The sequence below is a fragment of the Myotis yumanensis genome, unplaced genomic scaffold (genome assembly GCF_028538775.1).
Source record: "Myotis yumanensis isolate MYYU_CA2020_CCGP unplaced genomic scaffold, mMyoYum1.0.hap1 SCAF_2, whole genome shotgun sequence".
NCBI lineage: Eukaryota > Metazoa > Chordata > Mammalia > Chiroptera > Vespertilionidae > Myotis > Myotis yumanensis.
The window spans coordinates 2,072,146-2,098,431 of record NW_027223753.1 but is presented as its reverse complement, the minus strand read 5'-3'; the positions used below and the strand labels follow the sequence as shown (position 1 = coordinate 2,098,431).

The 26,286-nt window shown below is 62.6% G+C and overlaps 2 protein-coding genes across 4 annotated transcripts; both read right to left on the bottom strand.

Annotated features, from left to right (window-relative positions):
• Nucleotides 1-475: 475 nt before the first annotated feature.
• Nucleotides 476-3,622, bottom strand: SMIM1 (small integral membrane protein 1 (Vel blood group)). 3 transcript variants are annotated; one of them, XM_070403106.1, is made up of 4 exons: nucleotides 3,537-3,622; nucleotides 3,197-3,273; nucleotides 1,372-1,532; nucleotides 476-1,163 (listed from the first exon to the last, which is right to left on the bottom strand). In XM_070403106.1, exons 3-4 carry the CDS (start codon nucleotides 1,464-1,466, stop codon nucleotides 1,037-1,039), a joined length of 222 nt encoding a protein of 73 aa, XP_070259207.1. In that variant the 5' UTR covers nucleotides 1,467-1,532; nucleotides 3,197-3,273; nucleotides 3,537-3,622; the 3' UTR covers nucleotides 476-1,036. The 3 variants fall into 3 exon arrangements, with proteins under 3 accessions (XP_070259207.1, XP_070259206.1, XP_070259208.1); XM_070403105.1 differs by having other exon boundaries at nucleotides 3,509-3,588; XM_070403107.1 differs by having other exon boundaries at nucleotides 3,527-3,565.
• A 4,030-nt stretch (nucleotides 3,623-7,652) lies between these two features.
• Nucleotides 7,653-24,921, bottom strand: CCDC27 (coiled-coil domain containing 27). Its single transcript, XM_070403051.1, has 13 exons — nucleotides 24,761-24,921; nucleotides 20,957-21,206; nucleotides 19,764-19,896; nucleotides 18,267-18,377; nucleotides 17,753-17,910; nucleotides 13,852-14,022; nucleotides 12,822-12,914; nucleotides 12,244-12,586; nucleotides 11,875-12,005; nucleotides 10,998-11,075; nucleotides 10,596-10,808; nucleotides 9,002-9,106; nucleotides 7,653-7,778 (listed from the first exon to the last, which is right to left on the bottom strand). Exons 1-13 carry the CDS (start codon nucleotides 24,919-24,921, stop codon nucleotides 7,653-7,655), a joined length of 2,073 nt encoding a protein of 690 aa, XP_070259152.1.
• Nucleotides 24,922-26,286: the final 1,365 nt, after the last annotated feature.

The following is a 26,286-nucleotide window of genomic DNA, read 5'->3' as shown; positions in this document are numbered from 1 at the left end:
TGGGTCGGCACCAGAGGGTGAGGCTGGGAGAGGTGTGCCAGCTGCACCCCCTCCCTCCCCTGATGGGGCCAGAAGGGTGTGGAGGCCGAGACCAGAGCTGGACAGGACCCTCCCTGAGGCCTGTAACCTGCTCCCTGAGCCCACAGGACCCGGGCCCTGCCCACCTCCCTCCTCGGGTCAGAGCCGGACACCACCTGGACGCAGACTCCTGATGTCCCCCCAACCAGCCACAGGTGCCCCTGTAGGCAGCTTGGCCTGACAAGGGGGACTTAACACAGGGCCCGCGAGGACGGTGACTCATCTCCCACCCACGTCCCGAAATGCCTGCCCGCTGACAGGAGCAGGTCTGGCCACACCCGGCCCTCAGGCCCAGCCAGGAGGGCACGTCCCAAGGCCCTGAGCCAGGCAGCCTCGCCACAGGCCCCCTCTCAGCTGTCCAGGCACTAGCCACACCTGGCCCGGGGGAACGTGGCCGTCAGCATCTTTCATTCAACAGACATTTAATGTAATGACTAACACTCTTCCCCGGGGAAGGAAAGGAGGGGGCAGACGGGTGAGGGTGGAGGCCGCTCCCTGCTCTGCCTGGGAAGTGTCTTCCAGGAACAGGCCTCGGCCCCTGGGAGGGCGGGCAGAGGGGCACACAGCTCCCCTCAGCCCTCTCTGGGGGCCTCTGTATGGGGGTGGGGGTGTCTATACAGATGCATGTATATAGGGGAGGGTCTATATAGGGATGCGTGTATCTGGGGGGAGTCTATACAGGTGTGTATGGGGGGGTGTCAGTATACAGATGCGTGTATGTGGGGAGAGGATGTGTGTTGGGATCTGTATAGGGATGCGTGTATATCAGGGAATCTGTACAGATGCATGTGTGTGGGTCTGTATACAGATGCGTGTGTATAGGAGGGCCTATAGGGGGATGTGTGTTTATGGGGGGAGGGTCTGTATACAGATGCATGTTTGCGGGGGAGTCTGTATAGGATGTGTGAGGGGGGTCTGCATGAAGGCCCCCCGGCCTGTGCCCGTGGCCCCGGCAGCACTATTTGCACTTGTGGACTAGGTAGCCGGCGATGTAGCCCAAGATGAAGATGACCCAGAAGAGGGCCACTCCTCCCAGCATCCTCACGGTGACCCCCAGCCGCCCCGAGCACAGCTTCCGGGAGAGCCTAGGGTGAGAGGGCAGCACGTGAGCCCCTGAGGGGGGGAGCCCAGGGCAGGTGGGCCCCAAAGGAAGTGGGTGCTGGGGCGCTCCGCTGGACGTGGGCAACAGGAGGGAGCCCGCGGGGAAGGAGCAGAGGCGGAGGGCCCAGGTGTGCTCAGATGCCAGGGGAGGGGGGCACCCGGGGGTGTGGAGCGGAGGCTGCCCCCACTCACCGCTCGCAGCAGGACGCCGCTTCCGGGCTGGACGCAGCCCCCACACTGACCTCATCCCACCTGCTGTACTGCACACTGGGGTCCTGGGGCTCCATGCTGGGTGGGGAGCTGACGTGGCCGGGGGCGTGGCAGCCTCGCTGGGCTCACTGTAGGGCAGGGCCCTGCGGACAGTGAGGGGAGGGGTGCTTTCAGGGGGAGTCTCCCTGGGCGCGGGGAGGGGGGAGAGACACTAAGGTGGGTGGCGGCTCTACCCACACCTCCCATCCGCCTTACGAGGCGACCAGGCCAGAGTGCTACGCCACTGGCCCAGTCACGTGGGAGGGGCAAAGTGGACATTCCTGCCCCGGAGGCTGCAAGTCCAAGAACGCTGTGCTCAGGAATGCGCGCATCCACCCAGCCCTGGGCCTCCGGCGCCCGTGCCAGGGCCGATGACCACTTCCTGCTGCCCATCCCTGACAGATAAGGCCTGGCCGGCGTCTCTGGAGGTCGGGAAGGAAAGGGAGGGGGCTGGCGAGCTCGGCCTGTGGGGGGTGGGGGCCCCGGGCGGGCCCCACAGCAGCTATGCTCTGGCCTGTAGCTCCCTAGTCCCTCCCCCAGCACTGCCTGCGGGCGGAGCCAGGGCTCGCGGGGCGCCTGGGCCTGCTGCAGAGGCTGCAGCAGCTGGCCCCTCACTTCTAGGGCCTGAGACTCGGCTCAGCCCCCACCAGCCTGGGAGCCGCTGACTGGGTCCCGGCTAGTCTTGGACACAGAGGGCGCCCTGGCCCGTGTGCTCAGTGGTTTGAGCACAGGCCCCAGGACTGAAGGGTCATGGTTTCGAATAGGACCTGGTCAGGGTACGTGTGGGAGGCAACCAGTCAACACGTCTCATCCATTTTTCTCTCTCTCCCCCTCCCCCTCCCCCTCCCCCTCCCCCTCCCCCTCCCGCTCCCTCCCTTCCACTCTTTCTGAAAAAACAAAGAAAAACCTATCCTCAGGTGAGGATTAAAAAAAAAAGCACAGAGGGCCCCTTTGCTGGGAGAAGCCAGCCCCAGGCAGTTAACCCCTGGCTCGCTGGTATTCACCCTTTCTAGGGCCCAGGCCCTGGGAGGAAGGGAGGGGACCTGCCCCTAGGCCTGAGGCAGCCATCCAGAGCAGCCCCAGGCCTGAGGGAGGCCCAGCTTGTGGAGTGTGGGTCCAGGAGAGGGGGGGCCTCACACCACCCTCCCCTCCTGTGGGCAGAATCCTTATCTTCCCTGCAGCACTGTGCCTGCTGCCGCCCAGTGACCCCCGGGCTGAGGCCAGCTTGATCCCCTGCCCCTGGTCCTCAGTCACCAGGGTGGGCTGGGCGCTCTCCTGGGCCAGGGGTGGGGGGCGGGGGGCGCTTCTGCTTTCCTGGAAGGCAGCCCCCTCCTTCCTGCTGCCCTGATGTGAGGGCCGGAGCGCTGGCAGCTGCCTTGTGACCTGGATGCCACACCAGCCCGGGTGGCACTGCCCCGAAGCCACACCCACTGCCCACTGGGGGCTTCTGATGCCAGGAGAGTCAGGAGGCCGGGCCAGGGGGTTCTTGTCACTCAGCAGGACGCGTTCCATACAGGCGCCGTGGCTGTCGTCCGGCTGGACAGAGCCCCAGGAGCGGGTGAGGTGCTCAGAGCCGGCGGCTGCTGGGAATCGGCTGTCCAGCCCACACACCGGGCACATCGTGTCCCGGAGGCCTGGGGCCGTGCCACCTGGCGGCGACATGCCAAGCCCTGGGAGCCCAGGTACCACAGCTCCTGGGAGCCTGAGCAGCTCCACGTACCTTAGACCCCTTCACCCCCGAAGCACCTCTGAGCAGCCCACAACTTACAAAGGGGCGTCCTGGCCAGGGGACCGACTGCAGCCCGCGGTCCAGGGAGATGGGCGGAACCTGCGGCGGAGCTCAACCTTAAATAGGAAAGAGAAGGTGAAGGGACGGCCCTGGGCCTCCCCGCGGCTCCCCATGGGTCAGGCCAGAACCCGTGGGACCCAGACAGCGCATGGGCCCCGACCCCCACCGCGCAGTCCCGGCCTCAGGCCACCCGCTCGCAGGCCGGGGAGGCCGCGGCCTCAGCGGGACGGGGGCTGCCGCCGCCAAGGCCCCCCACACCCGCTCCAACCCCCCCACAGCCCCCGGACGCACGAGGAGGCTGCACACGACCTCGCATCACCTGGCGCGGACTGTCCAAGTGGCCAGAGGCGCACGGAGCTGGGGGGCGGGACTTGGGCGGCCGCGAGGCTGCTGAGCCGAGGGGCGGGGCCGGGGGGCCGGGGGGCGGGGGGCGGGGCCGGGGCCACGGGGGGCGGGGGCGGGGGCGGGGTCCCGGAGGGGCGGGGCCAGGTCGGGAGTGGGGAGCGGACTGGGGAGATCCGAGCCCGGAGGGACCTGGAGGCGGGACCGTGCCCGAGGGCGGGACAGGGGCGGGGCCAGCGGGGTGCGGCCCCCAGGCCGAGGCTGCTGGGGTGACGGGCCTCCGGGACTGGGGCGGCTGGACGCGTCTCCCCAGGACCCCGACGGGCGGGATCGGAGCCCCAACCCCGCGGGAGCGGGGAGACTCGGGGAGCCGAACTCAGAGCGGGGCCCCCGGAACCTCCGGGGCGCCTGGGTTTGAACCCAAAGGCGAGGCGCTGGGCTGGGTCTCCCCGCGGCCGGCGCGGTTGCGGTCGGTCATCCGGGCTGCGGGCTGCTGGGACCAGAGCCCGGGGCGCCCGACCTCAGCGCGGGTGCAGGGCCGGCCGGGCGGGCGCAGAGCAGAGCGACGCCCCAGCGCCTCCCGCATCCGCAGGTGCTCGGGCGCCCGGACTTGGGGGCCTCTGGGAGGCGCCTGCCGCCCCCCGGAGCCCCCTCCCCGTCAGACCTGGGGCACGTGTGCGAGTTCATCGGAGCCAAACCGCCGCGAGCAGCAGCACCTCGCCGGGCAGAAGTTCTCTCCGGAGAGCGCAGCTGTGCCCGATTTCCCTCGTTACAATCACGGGGGGCTGCATGGACCCCGCGGGGGGAGGTCAGGGGGCGGGGCCTCTGGGATTGGATGAAAGTAAGATGACTGACACGCGCACCTTCCACACGAGTGGGTTCTGGGTAAGGCGGCAATGAACGCAGCGGTGAGAGGGTTCCTGGTCTCTGGCCCGGGTGTGGGTTGGCCCTGGGGTCTGGAAAATGAGAAGTTCCCTTGACCTTTCGAAGGCACGTTATCTTAGATGCAAAAGGCAATGAACTGGCCAGTGAAGGTCAAGATTGACCTTTGCAGGGCGGATTCTAGCCTGGGACTGGACGACCGGCCATGAACAGCTTTCAATTATCAAGTTTCCATTCCACGTCCTCCTATGGGGTGCCTTTCCGTCTGCGTTTGTAAGGCCGCCACGCAGGCCTCCCCCGAGCTTGTGGGGTTCAGTTGTGACCCCTTTTCACACGGTGGGAACAGAGTACCCACGCCCAGCCACCTTTCCTCCTAAGGAGTGGCTCTTGCAAGACAACGGCCCCAGGCAGGGAGCCCCTGTGGCTGGGGCAGGCGAGGGAAGTGTGGTGGGCAATTAGAGGGACGGGGGCAGAGCAAGGGCGAAGGTCAGAAGGTCACCAGTCCAGAAGGTCACCAGGTGGAAAGCTCCCTGTGGTAGCCCGTTGGCGGGACCTCGCCCCCAGGGGGCCTCTCCTCCCCTAGCATCTCCCTGGGCCTTAGGGTGGGACCCCCTGACCTGCCTCCCTACAGATGACATGGTGGACGGAAGAGGCCACGTGCTGACCTGACAGCTCAGGGGAGGCCTGCATGACGGCCCTGCAAACTCAGACCTAAGTGACCACGAAGGATGGTCTGACATTAAACTTGAACTAAAGCAGTGAAGGTGGGTGTTAGGTTGAAAGGGGGTCCAGGAGCTGATGCATGCCCCCGCCAGGCAGATGGTGACGCAGATACTGGGCCCTTCCTAGAATCCCTACAGGCCAGGGCACCAGGTGGATGGTGACGCAGATGCCGGTCCCGCCCTGGAATTCCTAACAGGTCAGCTACCAGGCAGATGAGGACACCTGGAAACCCTGCCGACCCCCATGGCGGGAACTCCCACAGCTCAGGCTCCCCGCCCTCACTGAACAGCTGTATAAAAAAAAAGCGCCCCCCTCCCTGTTGGCGTGTTTCCACGTGCCCTGTCTTTGGGGTTCGTGGGTCTCCCGGGGACGCAGAATAAAACCTCTCCTTCCTTCCTTTTCTGATCAACTCTCTTTGTTTCCTACGCCGCCTCCTGAGCCACCTAACCTAACAGTGGGCAGTTACGTCCTAGGCCAGCATCTTCACTGACAAGGTCAACCTTTACCTTCGCTGAGCCTGTCTGTCTTTTTGCATCTATGATAACACACCCTTGAAATGTCTGGGTCACTTGTAACTTCCCTTTTTCTGGAGCCCCTGGGGCACAACCAGATGTGCTGGGCGCCAGGACAGAGACCACAAATCCCTTCATTATCACGTTAATTGATCCTGCACCCACCTAAGCATGTGTCCATCATTTTACTTTTTATCCAATCCCAGGGGTTTCCCCACTTGGCTTGCTCCCGACCCTCTAGTCTACCACCAATGGAGTTCATGAAACCCACCTACGCCCCTCCTTTGATTAAAATGTATAAATACGGATGTAACCCGCCATTCTCCGGAGCATTACCTCAATCCCTTGAGGTTCTACCTCCCGGCATTTGTCGACAGTTTGGCTCAAATAAACTCACAACAATTCTTTACAGGTTTCCATGGTTTTGGTTTTTTTGTTTGTTTTTTAATATTTAAACAATACTTTTTTTAAAATTAAATCTTTATTGTTGAGATTATTACAGTTGTTCCTCTTTTTTCCCCCCATAGCTCCCCTCCACCTGGTTCCCACCCCACCCTCCGCCCTCACCCCCCCCCGCCCCCCGCCACTGTCCTCATCCATAGGTGCATGATTTTTGTCCAGTCTCTTCCCGCACCCCCCATACCTCTTTCCCCCCCAAGAATAGTCAGTCCACTCCCTTTCTATGCCCCTGTTTCTATTATAATCACCAGTTTATTCTGTTCATCAGATTATTTATTCACTTGATTTCTAGATACACTTGTTGATAGATGTGTATTTGTTGTTCATAATTTGTATCTTTACCTTTTTCTTCTTCCTCCTCTTCTTAAAGGATACCTTTCAGCATTTCATATAATACTGGTTTGGGGGTGGTGACCATGGTTTTATGTTAACGACATCCAGGCCCAGAAAAGCAGTAAAACCAGACCAGCGACCAGACCGGTGACCCAGGTGTCTGACCTACCTGAGTTCTGGCTGAGAAAAGAATTCAGAGCCGAGACTCAAGCTGGAAGGGTTCCTGGGCGAGCAGAGAGAAAGGATCCCTGAAGAGAGATTTCAGGGCGTGGGCAGGGCTCCTTCTAACCCCTCGGAGGGGTGACTGCTTTCTCCTGCAGACTGACCCATGGGTCTGCCCGGTCCTCCCCTCCAGCCCTGGTTCTGGGAGGGTGGGGTCTGCACAGGACACCCCGCTGCAGGGAGGAGAGGTCAGAAGGACCCCACCTGCGTGCCCGGGGCGTGCCCAGGGGGAGGGTCTCAGGGGCCCAGGACTTGCTCTCCCCCGCTCCCTTCCTTGGCCAGCGGTCCGGCCCGTCTACCCTGGCGACCTTCCAACTGGCCCATTGTCCTGGCTCTGCTCCTGTAGGCCTCACTGCGACCACAAGTGGAGACCGAGTCCCTGGGAGGCTGCGAATGTCCTCCCGAGATCTTCCCCCAGGACCTCCCCTAACGCTAAACCCTCAGGAGGAGGACCCCCTCGCCCCCCCACTCCGCCCCCAGCCGTTCCCTCTCCCTCCTCCCACCAGGCATTCACCATCAGCTTCCGCTTCCCAGGCCCCGGGCCCTTCCTTTGCCTCCATAGCTTGTCTCCTGAGCCCATTTCTCCTGTGGTTGCCCAAGTGGATGTTCCCTTACAAATGGGATGTTCCCAGAATTCAGTCTGGGCTCTGAATTCTTCCCCAGCCAGAACCCTAGGACCGGGCTTGCCGAACCCAGGTCCCAGCAGACCCCACGGGTCAGACACCCGGTGCCGTTCCCACGCCCACACGGGCCGGTGGCCCTGAAACCTGGGCCACGGGGGCGCCTGCTCGGTGCGGGGTGTCTCCAGGGCGGTGCCGGCTGCGGTGCGGACTCCCAGAGAGCGGGCTTGGGACTGGGGGGTGTCGCCGTAGCCCAAGCCCCGTGTGAGTCCCGGGAGAGGAAGGGGAGCCCGTGGCCAACAACAGAGTTTAATTCTGAATCGGAGCCGAAGCGGGCCCCGGCTACTTGGAGGCCATCTTCTTGGACTTACTGGGCGACGAGAACACCTCCGCCATCAGCAGCGGCGGCACCTTGATGCCCTTGTGCTTCAGCTGGTTGTAGTAGTCCATCCTCTCAGAGATGATCCGCTGGAAAGGACGGCACCGCTGCCCAGGCTGCTCCCCGCCGCGCCCTCCGAGGGGGGCAGCTCTGGTGGCAGCATCAGCCTATTTGGGCGGAAAGCCTCCTCCTGGCTGACCGGGAGAAGCCACCACGGGCTCCGCAGTGGCCCTGGAGCTGGTGACGCAGGGACCGCCCTGGGGCCTCGGGTCCGGGTCCGTCCCTCACGGAGGCGGCCCCACCCCCTCCCAAGGCCTCCTCTGGCCCAGGGACCAAGGAAAGGCTCCCGGCTCCTGGGTGGTGCTGAGGACACTTCCCATCGCCCCCCCTTTCCCCTCCCACCCTCTCCCTCACCCTTTCTTCTCCTCCCTCCTCCTTCTCTCCCTCCCATCCATCCCCTTTCCAACCTCCCCCTCATTCTCTTCCATTTTTCCTCCTTCCCCCTTTTTTTTTCTCCCTCCCTCCCTCCTCTCTTTGTCCTCTCCCCTCCCCCCGCTTCCCTTAGTCCTAACAGCACCCAGGCCCCAGAGACCTCTGCCCAGGCCCCACACAGGGTCTCCCTCTCCCCTGAGGACTGTTGCCACCTGACAGGAGCACCATTGACCAGCGTCCCCTCACCCCCCCCCCCCATTCGGAGGGGAGGAGCCAGGTCTCCGGGAACTGTGGGTGCTAGAAGGCCAAGGCCGAGCCTGGGGCGGCAGCCACCTAGGGACAGGTGCCCAGTTCCCCAGAGCTCTTCGCCCCATCTGGCCCTGCACCTGAGGTAGGCAAGCTCCCTCCCGGGGCCAGGTGACCAGCCCTCAGCTCCTCCACCCAGGCAGGTGGGGGTGACTCCCTGAGGCCCAGCCCGCCTCCGAGTCCTGGGGGGCATGGGGAGGGTAGATGAGGGGTAGCCTGGGCCCAAGCCATGGAAGGGGGTCCAGGTCAGGGCCTTGGCTCAGCAGATGGAGACCCCACTGAGGTGCTAAGAAGCGTCCGGAGGAGGCTGAGCTGGGCATGGCCTGGCGGCTCCTGCTTCCAGAACCCTCCAGGCCCCGCGCCTGCCCTGCCCGATGCCCGGAGGGCTTGCTGCCCATTCAATGCTGAGAGCAGCCCAGCCTCAGGCTCAGGACACCAGCAACCCCTGGGAGACCTGGTCCCTTCTGCCTGGACAGTCCCCGTCCCAGAACAGAGGCCCTGCGGGACCAGCAGGGCCACCCAGCGCCCGTCCCGGCCTCTCCCTCCGCCCCGGCTGCGGCCGGTGCTGTCATACCTGCAAGGCCTCCAGAATGTCGTTGTCAGAGATCTCGCTGGCAAAGGATCTGATCCCGGGGGTGCTGAAGGCCGCCTGGATGATCTTGTTTCGCAGTCTTTCCAGCTGCGAGCGAGCGAAGGGACAGTAGCCGCTGGCCTTAGGCGGGTGGAGGGGCCCACCCACCGCCCGGTCAGGGGGACAGAGGCGGGACCCCCTCCTTCCCAGCAACCGTAAACTGAGGCTGGAGGGACAGCGTCTACCTGCGAGCTAGACAGGCCTGGGGTGGCCTCACGCAAGGACCCTCTACCTCACCAACTTTTTGTTTGTTTGTTTGTTTGTTTGTTAATCCTCACCTGAGGATATTTTTTTCCCGTTGATTTTTAGAGAGAGTGGAAGTGGGGGGAGAGAGACATTGATGTGAGAGAGATACCATCTGGTGCCTCCTGCACGTGCCCAGACCAGGCAGGCTGAGGACTGAACCTGAAACCCAGGTACGTGCCCTTGACTGTCCAGGCTGACACTCTAACCACTGAGCAACCAGCCAGGGCCTCGCCAACTTTTTTTTTTTAAAGGGACCCTTTTTAAAAAAAAAATATTTTTTTATTGACTTCAGAGAGGAAGGGAGAGAGAGAAAAACATCAATGATGAGAGAGAATCATGGATCGCTGCCTCCTGCATGCCCCCCACTGGGGATCGAGCCTGCAACCTGGGCATGTGACCTGACCAGGATCGAACCTAGGACCTTTCAGTTCGCAGGCCGGCTGAGCCAAACCGGCCAGGGCCTCACCAACTTTTTTAATTAAAAAAGTAAAACCTGCACATGATTAAAAAAATATAATCAGCCCGGCCGGCGTGGCTCAGTGGTGGAGTGTCCACTTATGAGCCAGGAGGTCATGGTTCGATTCCCGGTCAGAGCACATGCCCGGTTGCAGGCTCAATCCCCAGTGGGGGACATGCAGGAGGCAGCCGATCAATGATTCTCTCTCATTGTTGATGTTTCTGTCTCTCTCTCCCTCTCCCTTCCTCTCTGAAATCAATAAAACTATATATTTATAAATAATAAAATGCTAATATGCAAATCGACCGAATGGCAGAACTACCGGTCGCTATGATGCACACTGACCCCCGGGGGCAGGCGCTCAATGCAGGAGCTGCCCCCTGGTGGTCAGTGTGCTCCCACAGGGGGAGCGCCGCTCAGCCAGAAGCCCCAGCAGCACTAAGGATGTCTGACTGATGGCGGGGAGTGGGCCTAAGCCGTCAGTCAGACATCCCCCGAGGGCTCCCTGACTGCGAGAGGGCTCAGGCCAAGCTGAGGGACACCCCCCAGTGCACAAATTTCATGCACCAGGCCTCTGGTATATTTATAAATAAATTAAAAATCATAAAACTGAGAAGGACCCCAGGCCACCTCCTTCCCCAGAGGAGCTCCCTTCTGACCCGGGAGACTCCCTGACCCCCGGCCCTCCTGCGAACTCCATCCTCTCACTGTGGACATCACAAACCCCCGGGGTCCCCACTGTGGACGAGGTGGGCGGGGCCCTGGAGCTCGGGGGGGCCCTGCTGCTGGCGGGGGGGGGGGGGGGGGGAGGGGGGGGGCGAGGGAGCCGCATACCCTGGACTGTGCGCTCTCCAGCGCCACCCGGACCTGCTGCTCCGCCTGCTGCGCCATCTCGATCTTGCCCTGCGCCTGCTCCTGCAGCTGCTTCCGCCGCTCCAGGTGGTTCTGGCACTGGCTCACCTGGGCCTGCAGCTGGTCCACCTTGGCCTCGGCCTCCGTGATGGCGTGTTCCCGCGTGGCGAGCTCCTGCTCCAGCTCCCACACTTGCTGGGGGCGGGGCAGGGGGCGGAGGAGTAGGCCCACAGGTCCCCACCCCGCCTCCCCCAAAGACAAATCGGGACCCAGGGATGGCGCGGGGCCTCTGCGTGCCCTTGCACCCTGAGTGTGTCGAGTGGGGTGCTGCCTAACAGGAGCGGCCCCAGCTCCCCCGGGCGGGGTTCCCCACCCCGCGGTCACCTGTCGCAGGAGGAGGTTGTCCTTCTCGATGAGCCCCATCACCTCTTTCTGCTTCTTCTCTTCCCGGAGGTTGGAGAACTGCAAGGCAGAGGGGGTGGCTCAGGGGGCTCCGGGTGGAGATGGTGGATGGAACCCCACTTCTGGCTTCTCCCTCCCTGAGCCTCAGGAAGGTGAGAGCAGGGGTGTTTCTGATGAGGAACGGGAGGAGGAGGAGGAGGAGGAGGGGAGCACTACAACACGAGGGTGTTGGAAAGCGAACCCCAAAACACGGAACCCTAAGACCACGGCAGGGAGAGCCGAGCACAAGCCCGTCCACCCTCCCAAGCCCCTAAAAGTCTCAGGAAGTGGGGGAGCCAGTTCCTTTGGAGCTTGGAGGGAGGAAGTTTCAGAAACACCCCCAGCCGTGAGCTGCCAGGTGTCCGCCCCTTCCCCCACCCCCCCACCCCCCCCCGCGGGAGCCCGGCTGTGTGGGTCCAGCGGGGGTCTGGGCTGGGAGATGCGGGGCTCGGTTAGGGATGTTTCTATCTCTCCCTCCCTCTGACTGGGGACTGGGGTGCTCTAAGCGACGCGGGTGAAAAACTACAAAACTCAACTCAAAGCGCTGAGCAGGGAGGCGACCTCGCTGAGCGTGGCGGGGCTCCCCGGGACTCGGCCCGCAGGTTGCTTGCGGGACGGCTGGGGGCCCAGAGGCCAGGAGAAGGGTGGCTGCTGGGGCCGGAGGGCGGCCGGGGAGGCAGGGGCCTGCTGGGCGCTCCCCCCACCCGCCTCTGCCCGCCCTGGGGCCCCGGGAGAGTCCCATCGGCCCCCTGAGTTCAGTGCCTCCCCGGGAGCTGCTGCCTCCGGGCTTGCGGGGCGGCAGGCGGAGGACAGGGCGCACCTTGTCGGTCATGGCCTGCAGCTGATGCTTCCGCTCCTGAAGCTCCTTCTGCAGCAGCTCGTGCTCCATGTTGACCTTCTGCAGCTGCGACTCCAGGCGGTCCACTTGCCGTTGCAGAGAGATGCAGGCTCCTGCGGGGGGCGGAGGAGGGGGCTGGAGAGCTGGGGTCACAGAGCCAGTGGGGGGCCTGACCCTGGTCCGGGCGTCCAACTCCCCGCCCCGCCCGCCCTTCCCCGCGGGGCTCCCGGCTCAGGGACTGCCTGTGGGTGGGGGTGGGAGCTGAGCCCGTCCTGCCTGCGGGTGGGGGGTGGGGGGCAGGACACCCCGCCTCGGCCTGGGGGCTGGCCGGCCTGGCGCCCGCACGCCCACCTGTGGCCAGGTTGTATCTGGTCCTGGCGACCCCGAGCTCCAGCTGGAACTCCTGGATCACCTGCTCGTACTCCTCCAGCTGCGCGATCAGCTCCTCCTCGAAGGCGTCGTCCGCGCAGCTGAACCTCTTCAGGCCGCCGCCCTCCTGGTCCTGCTGCGCCTCCCGCTCCTCGTCCAGCTCCAGCTCCTGCGGCTCCTCCTCTCCCTCCTCACCCTCAGCCTCCTTCCTGCCCACGGCGCCCTGGTCCGCCCTCTGGGCGTCCCCCTCCAGGGCCGCCTCTTCCTCCTCGCCTCCAGACTCCAGGCCCCCGGCCCTGTCCGCCAGGGCGAACTTTTCCTGCATCTGGGGATGGAGAGGCCACTAGGCAGGGCCGTGGGGGAGGGCCTGGCGCCACTGCCGGCGGGGAGGGGGGGGCCTGCAAGGGTGGGAGCTGCCCGCCACCCTCACCAGCTCCCTTACAGGGTGACTGAGGGCTGCACTGGGGGGGGGGGGGGGGGGGGACCAGGTGGGGCTGCAGGTGGGACCCCGCGACTCTGGAGGTGAGGCCAGGGTCACGCGCCCCTGGTGCTGCCCGCACCTGCCGCCAGCTCTGCAGCTCGTCCTCCTTGCAGAAGTCCTTCAGGATGCTGAGCCTGCCCAGGGGCCGTGAGCCGGACTCCGGGAGCCACTCCTGCAGGACACACCACGGGCCTCAGGGCCACACACGCCCCTCCGCTCCCAGGTGATGCACCCACAACCTGCCCTCCTGGAGGCGGCCGCAGCCCCTGCGTGTCGGGAGGAGGGGCTGCGCCAGCAGGTGGCTGCCCGGGAGCAGCTGGAGGATGGAGGTGCAGCCTTGGACACCTCCCCTGCAGCTCTCCACTCACATCCCCTCCCAGCCCCGGGAGGCGGGGCCACGCTGCCAGGCCTCCCTGGACTCCTGTGTCCCCTCCCGCCAGCCGCCCCACCATCGGCATCTGGGCAGTTTTCCCTGGCGACATTCGTGGGATTTGCGATGGTCTGAACACCCCCTTCCCCACTCATGTGCCCCTGCGTCAAGTGGGGCTGCAGCCTCGGCATGAGATAAATGAGGTCTTAGAAAGGGGGGGGCTGCTTACCCGGCCCGCCTGGACCTGCCCTGGTCAGCCCTCTGCCCGACCTGGGAGGCAGCACCCCCAAGCCCACTGGACAGGCAGGACACTGGTGTTCCCCGTCCCACAGTCAGGACAGGTCAGGGTAACCCCAGTCACGCGGCCTCAGGGCACGGCCAGGCCAGTCTGGGGACCCCGCCTGCAGGGCGCCCTCCCTCCTGATGAGAGGAGCCGGCCCTCACCCCACAGGGACGGGCCTGAGTCCAGCGAGCGCCGAGGCCTGTCCCGGGAGAGACAGGCGGCCGAGCGCAGGGCCCTGTGCAGCGCGTGGCTCTTCCTCTGCACCGTGTTCCCATCGCCTCTCCTCAGCTTCTGGCTCAAACCCTGAGCCCCAGCTTGAGTGCCCCAGGACCTGGCCACCGTCCAGGACGAGCAGGGTGGGCGGGGCGAGGGTCCTGAGGGTCCTGGGAGGTTTGTATGCTGTGGCAGCCCCCGGCCCCGCTCACCTGGCACACGGACAGCCCCCGGCCCGCTCACCTGGCACACGGACGGCTCCTGGCCTCTGCTCTTGAGGAGATACTTCAGCTGCTTCTTCAGCGCCTCCCGCTCCTCCTGCAGGGCCAGGATCTCCTCGTCCCTCCGCTGCACCTCCCCCTTCAGCTTGGCGAGGCGCTGCACCTCCTCCACCAGCGTAGACAGGCAGTGGTCCTGGGCAGAGAACGGCAGCCCTGAGTGCCCACCAATCACACGCTTTTAAAAAAATTAAATATGTTTTTATTGATTTCAGAGAGGAAGAGAGAGGGAAAGAGAGAGAGAGAGAGAGAGAGAGAGAGAAACATCAATGATGAGAGAGAATCATTGATCGACTGCCTCCTGCACGCCGCCTACTGGGGATTGAGCCTGCAATCTGGGCTGGTGCCCTGACCAGGCTCGAACCTAGGAACCTTCAGTCCACAGGCTGATGCTCTATCCACTGAGCCACGCCAGCCAGGGCCACACCACACTCTTCCTCACCCCGTCCAGCCATCAGCAGGACCGCAGCTCCAGGCCCAGGCAGAGCCGGCCTGCTGCTCCGGGACCCCAAGACCCTGAGCCCAAGACGTGTGCCTCTTTCCTGCAGCCGGGTCCTGACCACAGCCTTTCCCGGGAGGGTCACCCTGGCTCCTGGCCAGCCGCCCACTGTGACTGCGGACACGTCCTCTGTGCAGCCCACACTCAACCAGAAACTCTCTCCACAGGCCAACCCCTAGGGCTCCTCCGCCCTCAACTTCCCGTCTCTACACCCCAATGTCCTAGATTCTTCAACATTGGAGACGCAATACAGATGGGGTGTTTGGGACACACAGGGAACAGAAAGGACTGGTCCCCAGCAGATATGAAGGGGGCGCCACCACAGCAGCGTTAGCATGAAAGCAGGGCTGACACTGGCATAGGTCGCTCCTGCTGCTCTGGCGACAGCGATGGCGATGGCGATGGCCCGGGGCGATTTCCTGACCTGATTGTCTTGACATTGTTTAGGAAACGTCACTGAGCTTTGCTGACCTTCCATTCTCTCTGTTCTGCCTGCATGTGTTGCTAAAGAGCAAGGGTGTAACCAAACTGAAAAAAAGCAGGCAGGACCCGGACTTGTGGGCTCCTCTTCTTGCAAGAGGCTCCACCTGGCCTCCCGTGCCTTAAAAATTCGTATTTCTCGTGTAGTCTCTTCATTGTGCGTCGGCCCTCCTGCAGGTCACCCTGAAACCCGCCACGCAGGTCGCAGCGTATGAATTTAGAGACACTAGAGAGAATTCTTCCAGACAGAATTCTGGAAGGAAAGGGAACGAGAAAATCCTCCAATGTTTGGAAATCAGGTGGTGGGCTTCTACACAACCCACAAGTCAAAGAGAAAGTCACAGAGGAAGCTAGAAAATATTTTAAACTGAACAATAATGAACACTTGGACATGTTGAGACTTGTGGGGTGCAGCTAAAGCTGTAACTAAGGACAAATGGATAGCCTTAAAATACATCTATTAGAGAAAATAATGGAAGACAATTAGGTACTAAGTATCCATCTCTAGAATTTGAAACAGAACTGCAAATTAAAGAATGAAGGGGGAAAGGAATAGTGTAGATTAAGTACAAGAATGAATGATATAATGAGGGAGAGGGAGGAGAGGACGAAGCAAACATGGCAGCATTTTAACACTTGGAGAATCTGAAGGGGATGTGGGAATTATTGGTCCTATTAGGTTAGAGGGGCAAGTAGTCATACAGAAATCATGTCTTCACCCTGGCCCTGGTTGAGAAGTCTAAAAGGCTAATTCCAATGTAACCCTGATATTTGGGGGGAGGGGGGGCAAGCAGTCTGAATCTGTGCCAGCAAGTCCAGTGTACATTCTTGATAACCTATAATTAAGCCACTGCCTCTTTCCCAGAAACTGGTCTTGCAAGACCTGGTACCTAAATACAGAGGCCATAAACTATGAACATGCACAGCCCCAGAGTGGGGGCGTTATTCGCGCTGGTGCCAGGCCAGACCATTAGATATGGTCTCAAGACCCCCAACACCTGGGGCCTTCTTTGCAAAGCCCGCCAAAGGACCGGAAGCATAATCCGTATCTGGGGGACAAAGACACCAGAAAGATATAAAGGAGAAGCTCCCTGCATGTTTCTTTGCTCAGACTTGGGAAATGATTCCGCTGAATCCGCTGGTGTAATAAACTGTGTACCTCCATTTCCCTACAGCGTGGCCTGGTTTTCCTCCGGTCTCTACAACAGGGTGACTGAGACACGCACATGTGTGCCACATCAGACACTGATGCAGGGAGGAGGTGCTCCTTCCACCGGGGCCGCTGAGTCTGCACACACGCGTGGATTGCTGCACGTGGCTGTCTTGCCTCCAGAAGAGGCAGGCTCCCCTGTGACAGCTCAGAGGAAGGCAGACATGAGAGGAGGAGACCCCGAGGAGTCCGATGGGGCTCCTAGAGAGAGCCAAGCCTGCAGCCCTTCCCGGGCCAGCTCACACGCATGTGCTGGGCATGTCCTTCCCCAGTTGGAATGGACAACCACACCGAGAAGAACATCCTTTCACTGCATCTGTGCGGCTCTCTCTAATTATATCCTCGGGCTACTTCCCCAGAGTGGGGTGGCTTGGTCAAGGGGTAGCAACACTTTCTAAGTGGTGAGAGCTCTCCTGGAATGTAGAGGCAGAAGTTAGGGAATCCGTGTAAAGTGAGTCCTCCCGGGCCCCCGCTAACAGACCCGGTCAGGCCCCCCTGTGGACCCGCCCACTACCCAGCACTTCCTGTTGCTCGTGGCCATGACCATCATCAACGCGCAATCACCTTACAAAACCAAACGGAAGCGGATTCTAAGAAAAGACGGTGAAACTTCTGACAGGACCGACGGAGAGGAGGAGAGAGCGGGCCTGGGTCCGCGGTGTCGGTAATGACAGAGGCCGCTCCCCCGCAATCTCCCGCCTGCGTGGGGAGGAGAACGAGAGGCTATGACGCAGGGGTCAGGTGAACACATTTGAAAATTGCCAGGAAATGGGCACATCCCTGGCAAACCATAGCTCACCCAACCTGAAGCCAGGGGAAAAGGAAATCAGAACATCCTAAGAGGAATTGAATTCGTTGTTTTAAAACACGTTTTATTTATTGATTTGAGAGAGAGGAGGAGGGAGAGGGAGTGAGAGAGAGAAACATCGATGACGAGAGAGAATCGTGTATCAGCTGCCGCGTGCATGCCCCCTACTGGGGATCAAACCTGTGGCCTCTTTGGTTCATGGGTCGACACTCAACCACGGAGCCACACCGGCCGGACTGACACCCTCCCTGTCAGATCTCCACACAGACGTCCTCAGTGACCAACTCCAGAATTTCTCAGAGAAATGACTCCAGTCTTACGCAAACTCTTTCAGAGAACGGGAAAAGGAAAGAGGAGAACGCATCCCGCCTCTGATTATGAGATCGGATGAACTCTGCCACCAAATTCAAACAAAGGAGTTACGAGACCGACAAGGCCCGGGCCAGCCTCCCTCCGAGTCGAGTGGGAAATAAGGACTCCGCTGGGAGCTGGGCGCAGGCCGACGCTGCCCCCCCAGCGGTTTCTGAGCGCATCTTCTCCGAGCGGAAGGACTGGGCCGAGGTTGTGCCGCGGGGTGAGGGGCACGCTGCCTGCAAGTTGGTGAGGGCGAGGCTCTGCGCCACCCTCTGGGCTGCGGATGCGCAGGGGCCAGCCCATGCGGGGGAACCTCTGAGTCCCAGATGCCAAAGGAGGGAACTGGGATCGGCGGGACCACATCTGGGGACCTGCGCTCACAGCTGACAGATTATAGAAGGGAGCCTGGGGCGCGGGCGGAGCAGCCTCCGGCAGGAGCGGAGCTGTCCTGCGGAGACACTGGTGACAGGGGCACGGAGCTGGGAGGCACCCAGGCCAGCTGCTCGAGGCGGTACCTTCTCGTGGATGACCGAGATGTACCAGGGCACCCGCTTCCTCAGGTGGCTCTGGTCCAGCGCCGGGCTGCTGGCGGCCGGGCTCAGCTGCTGGGACTCGCTCTTCTTCCGAAGGTACTCGAGCTCCCCAGCGCTCTGGCTAACGGGCAGCAGGGGCCCTGCGGGGAGGCGGGCGTTGGGCTCTTCCCCGGCGGTGCCGCCCTTTCGAGACCCCTGCGAAACCCTTCCTGGCCCAGCTGGGCTCCCCAGTCCTCCAGGGCCCGCCCCAACCCCACACCCCGCCCCAGCCATGTGTCACTGAGGAAGTTGGGGGAGGCACAGAGCAGCCTGCAGACTCCTGGGCCCCTACGCAGGGGGCAGGGGATGGCCGGGCAGGTGGTGGCAGGTGGGAAGGGCGTTCCCTGGCGCGGGAGCAGGTGGTGCTGGGGAGCAGGGGCCCAGCAGGTGCAGGCAGAGGCCCTGGGGCTGGGGGCCCAAGGGGAGGACCCCTGTGCCCAGGAGACGCTGCCCTCACCGTCCACCTTCATGTCCAAGTCCTGCTGGCTGGAGACTGAGTCCTTGGTTGGCTTCCAGGCCTTGGAGCCCAGGCAGCACTCCACGGGCAAGGTCATGGTGGAGGTCTTCCCTGCAGGGTGAGAGCGCGCTGATGGCTTCCCCAGGCCCTGGGTGGGGCAGGCCTTTTATGCCCTTTCTTTTCTTGTTAATCCTCACCGGAGGGTGTTTTTCCATTCATTTTAGAGAGCGTGGAAGAGAGAGGGAAAGACAGAGAAATATCAATGTGAGAGAAACACATCGATGGATTGCCTCCTGCACGCGCCCCTGACCAGGGTCTGGGCCATGGAGGAGCCTGCAACCGAGGTACGTGCCCTTGATGGGAATCAAACCCAGGACCCTTCGGTCCGCAGACCGATGCTCTATCCACTGAGCCACACACTGGCCAGGGCCTTATGCCACTTCTCTCTTTCTCTCCTCTTCCTCTCTTTCTTTTCATCCTTTTTAAATTAATTACAGAGAGAAAGGGAGAGAGAGAGAAACATCAATGATGAGAGGAATCATGAATCGGCTGCCTCCTGCACGCCCTACACTGAGGATGGAGCCCACAACCCAGGCATGTGCCCTGACCGGGAATGGAACCGTGACCTCCTGGTTCGTAGGTGGATGCTCAGCCCCTGAGCCCCGCCGGCCGGGCTGCCTGCCATTTCTCTATAAACCTCAGCTGAGAAGAAAGACTTGTCTCTGTGGCCGCAGGGGCTGAACCCTGGGGATCAATTCAAACGCGATGGCGGCTGCTGCCCACACAGCGCGGCCCCCACAGCACACCAGGCACAAGGGAATGTCTGCAAACCGGCGCCCCCCCTCCCGGGAGGACAGGTCCAAGTGCCCTTCTGCAGAAACGGCTCCCCTCGAGGTCCCACCGAAACCTGCCTCCTCCCGCCAGAGCCTGCTTCCTCTGAGCCTTTGGGGCCCTAATTGACGGGCCCTGTGAGCACACCCTCCCCTCCACCTCCCACCCGCCCCCAGGACCCGGGCCCCTGCCCTTCCCATGACCTGCCCACAAGTCATGCTCTCCAAGGCCCTGGCCCTGAGGGGGCACCTAGAGCCGGGACGGCGGGTGGGGTCCTGGCTGAGACCCACCATCGCCACGGGGTGTGGGGAAGGGGAGCCACTGGGGCCTGGGAGGGACCCGCAGGTCAGGGCGGTGCCTGCTGCACGGAGGCCTGCTGTGCGCGCCTCCCCCCCCCCCACGCACTCAGTGGCCTCTGAGCCTCAGGTCACAGGGGTGGACGCGACGGGCCCCGGCGCCTCACGGGCCATCGGCAGCGCATTCTCGGCCCACAGGCTTGGTCCTCAGCACGTCTTCAGCCTCATGGGCTCTTTCCAGAAGCTTCCCTCCCGAATCTCCCACTCCCTCTCCCTGAACGCCCCGCACTCTGCCCTGCGCCCGTGGCCACCAGGAAGGCCCGGCTCCGGCAGGGAGGGCGGCGTGCCTGGGCCCCGGCGGGGCTCTCACCGGAGCTGGACATGGAGGTGGCCCGGGTGCAGAACTGCGGGCAGCCGGGCCGCTGGAGGAACATGTTGCGAAGCTCCTCCATTTCCAGCAGGAAGGTCCTGTCCTTGGGGCTGGTGTCCTGCAGGAACTCACTCTGGCGGAGCGGGGACAGGGAGACAGTCAGGGAGAGAAAGGCTGGGGTGGCCGGGGCCTGGTCCCGCCCGGGGCCCGTGGGAGCGGTCTGTCCCCTCCCTGCCAGCCACTCGCTTGCTGACAGCCACGCGGGCGACCTGCTCCAGGGACTGCGGGGCTGAGCCCAGGTGCCCTCCATCCCTGTAGTGAGCCCCGGGGTGGCGGGGGCGCTCCAGTCGCTCTCGGCACATGGCAGCCGCCTGAACCCCGCGTTGCCCTTCCCAAGTTCTCTTCTCCCCTTTTGCTCCTTCCCAAGACACCCCCTCCGCCCCCGCCAAGGAAGGCTGGGGCCCACGCCGCCTCCATCAAAACCTACTTAGAGCTCGGCCGGTGGGGCTCGGTGGCTGAGCGTCCACCAATGAACCAGGAGGTCACGGTTCGATTCCCGGTCAGGGCACAGGCCCGGGTTGCGGGCTCGGTCCCCAGTGTGGGGTGTGCAGGAGGCAGCCAATCCATGATTCTCTCTCATCATTGATGTTTCTCTCTCTCTCTTTCTCCCTCTTCCTTCCTCTCTGAAATCAATAAACATCCTATATAATAAAAGCCTAGGTGGCATCGCCTGACGCCCTCACGTGACGTCATCACAAGATGACCGCAGCGACGTTGTCACAGGATTGCCACCACAAGATGGTCACCACAAGATGGCCAGCAGGGGAGGGCAGTTGGGGGTGATCAGGCCAGCAGGGGAGGGAAGTTGGGGGCAATCAAGCTGTCAGGGGAGCCGTTAGGGGGGAATCAGGCAGGCAGGCAGGTGAGCGGTTAGGAGCCAGCAGTCCCAGATTGTGAGAGGGATGTCTGACTGCCAGTTTAGGCCCGATGGGATTGGACCTAAACCAGCAGTCGGACATCCCCCAAGGGGTCCCAGATTGGAGAGGGTGCAGGCTGGGCTGAGGGACACCCCCCGCCCCCAAGCACGAATGTTGTGCCCTGGGCCTCTAGTATATTTTTAGAAACACCCAGCTCTTTGGAGAGCTGGGGTGGCCGCATGGCCTGTGGGCGGAGCGGCGGCCCCGGGCGCCTACCTTCCTCCGGTAGTAGAGGCTGACGGCCTGAGCCGACTTGCTGAGGGACTGCTGCTTGGGGCGCAGCTTCCACGCCGGGGGCTGGCAGTCGTGGCCGGCCACGCTGCGGAGCACCATCAGGCCCTTCTCCATTGGGTTGAGCAGCAGGTTCTGTCTCTGAGGCCTCCTGGATCCCATGGGCAACAGCGGGGGGAGGGCCGAGGGCTGAGCCGCATTGTCTGTTGTCTGACAGAGCAGCGCCGGGGTGCCCCTAGTCCGAGACAGGGCGGCGAGGCGGGCGCGGACCCGGAGACCTAACTGACGCGAGGCCACTTCCAAGGCTCCACGTCCTGTGGGATCCTGGGAGCAGCGTGTGGCATCACAGATGTCTCCATGGAAACGGCAGTCATTGTCTTAATGTCCCGAGGCCCTTGGGAACTTTCTATCGGGTGGGGACGTGAAGCCGCTCTGCTGGGCCTCAGGGTGCTCACAGCAGGGAGAAGGGCCCCGGGCATCGGCAGCCATTCTCCTGCTTTTTTTTTTTTTAAATATATTTTTATTGATTTCAGAGAGGAAGGGAGAGGGAGAGAGAGAGAAACATCAATGATGAGAGAGAACCATCCATCGGCTGCCTCCTGCACGCCCCCTCCTGGGGATGGAGCCCACAACCTGGGCCTGTGCCCTGACCGGGAATCGAACTGTGACCTCCCGGTTCATAGGTCGACGCTCAACCCCTGAGCCACGTCAGCCGGCCGGGCTCCTGGGGTTTTTATTTTTGTCTGTTTGTTTGTTTTTCCATCATCAATAATTCACCTTATTTAAACCTGACACTGGCTCAGGGGCTCTGACATGGAAATGGAGGCCCTGGGTTAAAATCCACAGTTTGGAGCATTTCTTAACCCGGATGTCATTCTTTTTAAAAAACGGACGCGGACCCCTGGTTGGTGGCTGCGGCCTCGAGAAACGCTCGCTGTGGTTTTGTTAAAACCTCGCCATCCGGCTCCTTTTTTGTTGTTGTTAAGCCTCACCCACGGGTATTTTTCCATTGATTTTTAGGGAGAGTGGAAGGGAGAGGGAGAGACAGAGAGAGAAACGTCGATGTGAGAGAGACACATCGATTCATCGCCTCCCGCACGCACCCCAACCAGGGCCAGGGATGAGCCTGTAACCGAGGTCCGTGCCCTTCACCGGAGTCACACCCAGGACCCTTCAGTCCATGGGCCGACACTCTACTCACTGAGCCACCCTGGCTTGGGCCGCTGTCCCGGACACTTGGACGCACAGGCCTTGGGCTCACAGAGGACTTTAGGAAGTGGCCCTGGCCCGGCTGGTGTGGCTCAGTGGATAGAGTGTAGGCCCATGGACTGAAGGGTCCTGGGTTCAGTTGTGGTCAAGGGCACATGCCTAGGTTGCGAGCTCCACCCCCAGTGGGGGGCGTGCGGCTGATCAATGATTCTTGTCATGGATGTTTCTATTCCTCCCCCTCTCCCTTCCTCTCTGAAATCAATAGAAACATTAAGAAAAAAAAAAAAAAGAAGTGGCCTTGTTGAGTCTCTGCATCAGGCTGAAGTTTCTTCATGACCATTCCATGGCTTTAAAGCTGCAGTTTTAAAAAAAACAAAAACAAAAGAAACGGCAGGCATAAAAGGCCCCATGGCGTGTGATTACATTTACGCAAAATGTCCAGAACAGGCAAATCCGCAGTGGTGGGGGCAGGGGCAGGGGTGGGGGCTGGGAGATGGAGGTGGAGGGGTGCTCATGGGGGTGAGGGGGCTGGGAGATGGAGGTGGAGGGGTGCTCATGGGGTGAGGTAGGGGCTGGGAGATGGAGGGTGGGAGGGGTGCTCATGGGGGTGGGGGCTGGGAGATGGAGGGTGGGAGGGGTGCTCATGGGGGTGGGGGCTGGGAGATGGAGGGTGGGAGGGGTGCTCATGGGGGTGAGGGGGCTGGGAGATGGAGGTGGAGGGGTGCTCATGGGGTGAGGTAGGGGCTGGGAGATGGAGGGTGGGAGGGGTGCTCATGGGGGTGGGGGCTGGGAGATGGAGGGTGGGAGGGGTGCTCATGGGGGTGGGGGCTGGGAGATGGAGGTGGAGGGGTGCTCATGGGGGTGGGGTAGGGGCTGGGAGATGGAGGTGGAGGGGTGCTCATGGGGGTGAGGGGGCTGGGAGATGGAGGGTGGAGGGTGCTCATGGGGGTGGGGTAGGGGCTGGGAGATGGAGGTGAAGGGGTGCTCATGGGGGTGTGGGGGCTGGGAGATGGAGGGTGGAGGGGTGCTCATGGGCAGGTCCCTTTGGGGGGACCAGATAGTGGTGACTGTTGTCTGTGGGGTCCGTGTGCTACCTGGCACTGATGCCACACTCTAAAATGGTGACTTTTATCTTAATAAAGAAGCTACAGTTGTCAAAAGTATTCCATCCACCTACAATGTTATACATTTTGCTTTTAACAGTATTTCAAAGAAAAGAAGAGCCAATCAGCCAATCAGCAATCAGAGGCCGGCCAGAGGGAGGGGACATGGGAGGTTGGCGAGCAGGCCCCGCCCCTGATCAGGGTGTGGGGGGCCAATCAGGGGAGGAGCCAGTCGGCAGGAGTGGCCCTGGGTGGTTGGTGTGCTGGCCCCGCCCTGAGGTCAAACCCAGGTGGAACTCCCAGTCCAGGGGACAATTTGCATATTACCCTTTTATTATATAGGAGGATATGTATATGTTGAAATTGATTTCAAAGAGGAAGAGAGAGAGAGAGAGAGAGATAGAAGCATCCATGATGAGAGAGAATCATGGATCGGCTGTCTCCTGCACACCCCACACTGGGGATGGAGCCTGCAACCCTCGCACGTGACCGGGGATCGAATCGTGACCTCCTGGTTCCCACTGGGCCACACCGGCCGGCCCACTGAGCGCTTCTGTGGGCAGGTGGCGGCTCGTGCTCTGGGGTGTCCTCCCGGACACGTGCTGAGTTGCCTGCATTTGTGAAGGATGTTTGAGTGAAACTGACCAGGAAAATACGCAAATCCACAGGCCGTGTTCTTCCTGATGCATGCGAGCCCCCATCAAGCTCCCTTTCCCCTGATGGACGGATGGACGGACACGTGTGTCCCGGGCCGCTCAGCACTCCCGCTGGGATGCGGGGAGAATTCGTGGCCGCCTTCCCGATATCGTGCGACACGCCGGACGCAGGCGCCGGCTGCTTGGCCAGGCAGCGCTCCAGGTGGAAGTGCGGGCGTTGGGAGGACCGGAACGGCGTGCGGGGAACCGCTCGGCCACGTGCGCCGCAGCAGGATTCGCCGAGCGGTGGGAGCGGCCGTGCCGGTGGACAGACGGTGGGAGGAACAACACGCGGTGCATACACACAGCGAGGGCGGCTCAGCCTTGACGGAAGAAGATGCAGGCAGCCGGCGGGGCTCAGTGGCTGAGCGTCGACCTACGAATGAGGTCACCGTGCGGCTCCCGGTCGGGGCACAGGCCCGGGTTGCGGGCTCCATCCCCGGCGGGGGGCGTGCAGGAGGCGGGTGACACATGATTCTCTCTCATCATGGATGTCTCTCTCTCTCCCCCTCCCCCTTCCTCTCTGACATCAATAAAATTACATTTAAAAATAAGTAAAGGAAGGACACTGTGACGCCCGCCACAGTGGGGACGAACCTTGAGGACTCTGCTCAGTGACGGAGGTCAGACCGGAAAGAGCAAACGCTGTGACTCCGCTGCCGCGAGGCCCCGAGCAGGGAGGAGCGCCCCGAGTCCCATGAATGTGGCTCCCCCCGCACGGAGGGGGTGTGCTCCCCACGGCGCCACATGGGACGTCCCTAAAGCCGAGAGCCCGTCCTCACGGGCTGGGGAGAGCGTGGCCAGGAGGCCGGACGCAGGCGGAGCCCCGGTCAGGCCGGGAGGTGGGCTGGCTCCGCTGGCCCCCGGCTCCCAGGCCTTCTTGTCTGGGGTCCGCGCTGAGCACGCAGCTCCGAGGAGCAGCGGGGAGGGCGCCGGGGCCCATCGTGTGACGGGGACACGGGAGAAGCCCGCCTGGGTGCCGGCCCCTCCCGTCTCCCTCGCCCGGCGGGAGCCCGCGGCTCCGGTCAGATGGACTCGGAAGAGACAGTCACCGGGACACGTGCTTTATTGTCACAGAAACACAATCCGCACCAACACGCAGCGACACACATGGCATCTCCTGCAGGCCCGCACCGAGCTCACCTCGCCGGGCGGGGGGCCTTCGCTTGCTCCCCGCAGCCGCCTTCACCAGACGGCGTTTTCTCAAACCGATAGCAGGAAGGCGCCTAACCGACCGGGACAGAGAGGCGTGTTTGTGTGGCGACAAGTTCACCACGTCCCAGCTTGTCCCTGGTCCGTGCGTGCGGGGACCTGGCCGCTGGGCAGGTGAAGGCCGGCTTCCCGGCAGCGCAGCCCTGGGCGCCGACTTGGGGACACAGCCAGAGCCCGTCCTGGAGCCGCTAGAGCCGGGGGACAGGGTGGGGGACGGGGTGGGGACGGGGACGAGGGTGGGTAGCTGACTGGACCCTCCCAGTGTGGGCCCTGACGGGTGTCTGGCTGTCGGCAGGCAGGCGTCCTCGAGGTCTGGTGAGCAGCGTCCCTCCCACCTCTTCGCTGGGCCTCAGTTTCCCCATCTGGGAAATGGCAGCAACACGTGCCACGGGCCTTGTGAGTGTGAGGAGGGGCGGCACCACGCCCAGCCCCCAGTGGCCCAGAGCCCAGCGGCTTCCACCGTGACTGCGACCTTGGACCTTCGATGGGCGGGTGTGTTTGGGGAGACTGCAGACCCCCAGCTGAGCACCTCCAGCTATTGGCAAAGCCTGGTGCCTGCTGGAGTGAGCTGTGCTGTCACCTGGGGCTCACACCCCTGGCCGCCAATCAGAGCCTCCAGGGGCCATGTGCAGGGAGGGGGTGGTGTGTGGGTCTGGGGCCACGTGCAGGGAGGGGGTGGTGTGTAGGTCTGGGGCCACGTGCAGGGAGGGGGTAGTGTGTGGGTCTGGGGCCACGTGCAGGGAGGGGGTGGTGTGTGGGTCTGGGACCACGTGCAGGGAGGGGGGTGGTGTGTGGGTCTGGGGCCACATGCAGGGAGGGGGTGGTGTGTGGGTCTGGGGCCACGTGCAGGGAGGGGGTGGTGTGTGGGTCTGGGGCCACATGCAGGGAGGGGGTGGTGTGTGGGTCTGGGGCCACGTGCAGGGAGGGGGTGGTGTTGGGTCTGGGGCCACGTGCAGGGAGGGGTGAGGGAGGGAGGAGTGTGGCCCAGGGGGCACCTGCAGGGAGGGGAGGGGGCCCCACTGCCTCACACCCAGGCGCCAGGCGGAGGAGAAAGCTGCTTCTAACCCGGTGGAGGCTGGGATGCTTACGCCCCTGT